This window comes from Histoplasma capsulatum, genomic scaffold (assembly GCF_000149585.1).
Source record: "Histoplasma capsulatum NAm1 scaffold_1 genomic scaffold, whole genome shotgun sequence".
Classification (NCBI taxonomy): domain Eukaryota; kingdom Fungi; phylum Ascomycota; class Eurotiomycetes; order Onygenales; family Ajellomycetaceae; genus Histoplasma; species Histoplasma mississippiense.
This window is the reverse complement of record NW_001813982.1, coordinates 6439261-6440563: the sequence shown is the minus strand read 5'-3', so window position 1 is coordinate 6440563 and position 1303 is coordinate 6439261. Positions and strand designations below refer to the sequence as shown.

Here is a 1303-nt window from a genome sequence, read left to right as displayed (position 1 = left end):
GTAGGTCAGATGGAGGAGAGCCGGCCACGAACCGGAGTCGGCAGAGGACATTCGAACCGAATCTGGGAGCATAAGCGACCAATTCGCAAGTGCTTTATCAGCCTCGTTAAGAACGGCCTTCCGCCGTTCGGGACTGACTCGCAACCCAAATCTTTCTTTCACGATGAACGAAATCATGGTGCAAAGCTCGGTATAGTGTATCACATAATCAATTTGAACGCGGCTCCCACAACCTTCGAAATCCGTCGCAGTAAGAGGCTGAACATCGCAATCCTCCAAGTTGCTATTTGAGTCGTGGCCCTGGTTAGTGTCCCTTCCCCATGTCGGAAAACTCCCCCCGCCCCACCCAAAAAAAAAAAAAAAAAAAAAAAAAAAAAAAAACCCCGCGAAGGAAATTGAGTTAACTCACACAGCCTGAGGTCTTCCATACAATAGGGATACCATAACGTCGAACTGAACCAAGATCCACCAAACCCGCCGCCACATGCGCTTATCAATCGACACCATCCTGCTAGAGCTCGCATTGCGGTGCATTCCCAAGCCCGTTGCGATTCTGGCAGCCACCCCAACCCAGTAGTGAGCGTTTGCGGAGACGTCATCATCAACAGGATCGGAATACCAGGTGAGAAGAAGGGCTGCCTGGACAAGAATATCCCGATTCCGTTCAACGCGCGAATCGAACAATATTTTGGCCCGGCGGAAAAAGGCGGTCTTTAGCGAATCGCGTTGTGGGCGAGGGCGAGACACATGCGCACCCACAAGGAGGATGGCCTGAAGAAGCAGCAGCGAGGGAGGGTCTGAGAGATCTCGACCTTTGTATTGTGCCATAAACACGTCCTCGTCGATTATCGGGCAGCCGGGGTTGACATGGGCGAAGTAAGCATCCACCAATTCGTCCGCGAGTTGCTGGTCGGGAAGGACGAAGGCATCCCTGGGAATCTGCTCCAATCCGTTGTTCATGCAGTGCTTCGAGATTTCGTTTGCCGGGAAATGATAAACCTGATCGTTTCGGTCGCTGTGCTGCTGTCGAAAGAGGAAGTTGATGTTTGACACATCCTGGCCAACGTATATAACTCTGACACCCCTCTTGATCGAGCGATGGTGGTCCTCCTCATCCAAGATTTGAACCAGGTGTCTCTCAAGCCGACGGGTATCATCCTCCTCAGCCTGTGACTCGGGCGTAATCCCTTCCAGAAACGACTGCGGTGTTGGAGGGTTTTTGAGCGCATTTTGTGTTGTTGTTGACGGAGTATTCAGGGAGGTAGGTGGATGGAGGTAGGCTGCGACAGCCTTTTCGCCGGGA

At 52.3% G+C, this 1303-nt stretch overlaps 1 protein-coding gene across 1 annotated transcript; it reads right to left on the bottom strand.

Moving 5' to 3' along the window:
* Positions 1–5: 5 nt before the first annotated feature.
* HCAG_01838 (predicted protein) lies at positions 6–960 on the bottom strand (the record flags this gene model as incomplete). Its single annotated transcript, XM_001544741.1, has 3 exons — positions 6–62; positions 139–283; positions 410–960. 3 exons carry the CDS (start codon positions 958–960, stop codon positions 6–8), a joined length of 753 nt encoding a protein of 250 aa, XP_001544791.1.
* Between the last annotated feature and the right edge of the window lie 343 nt (positions 961–1303).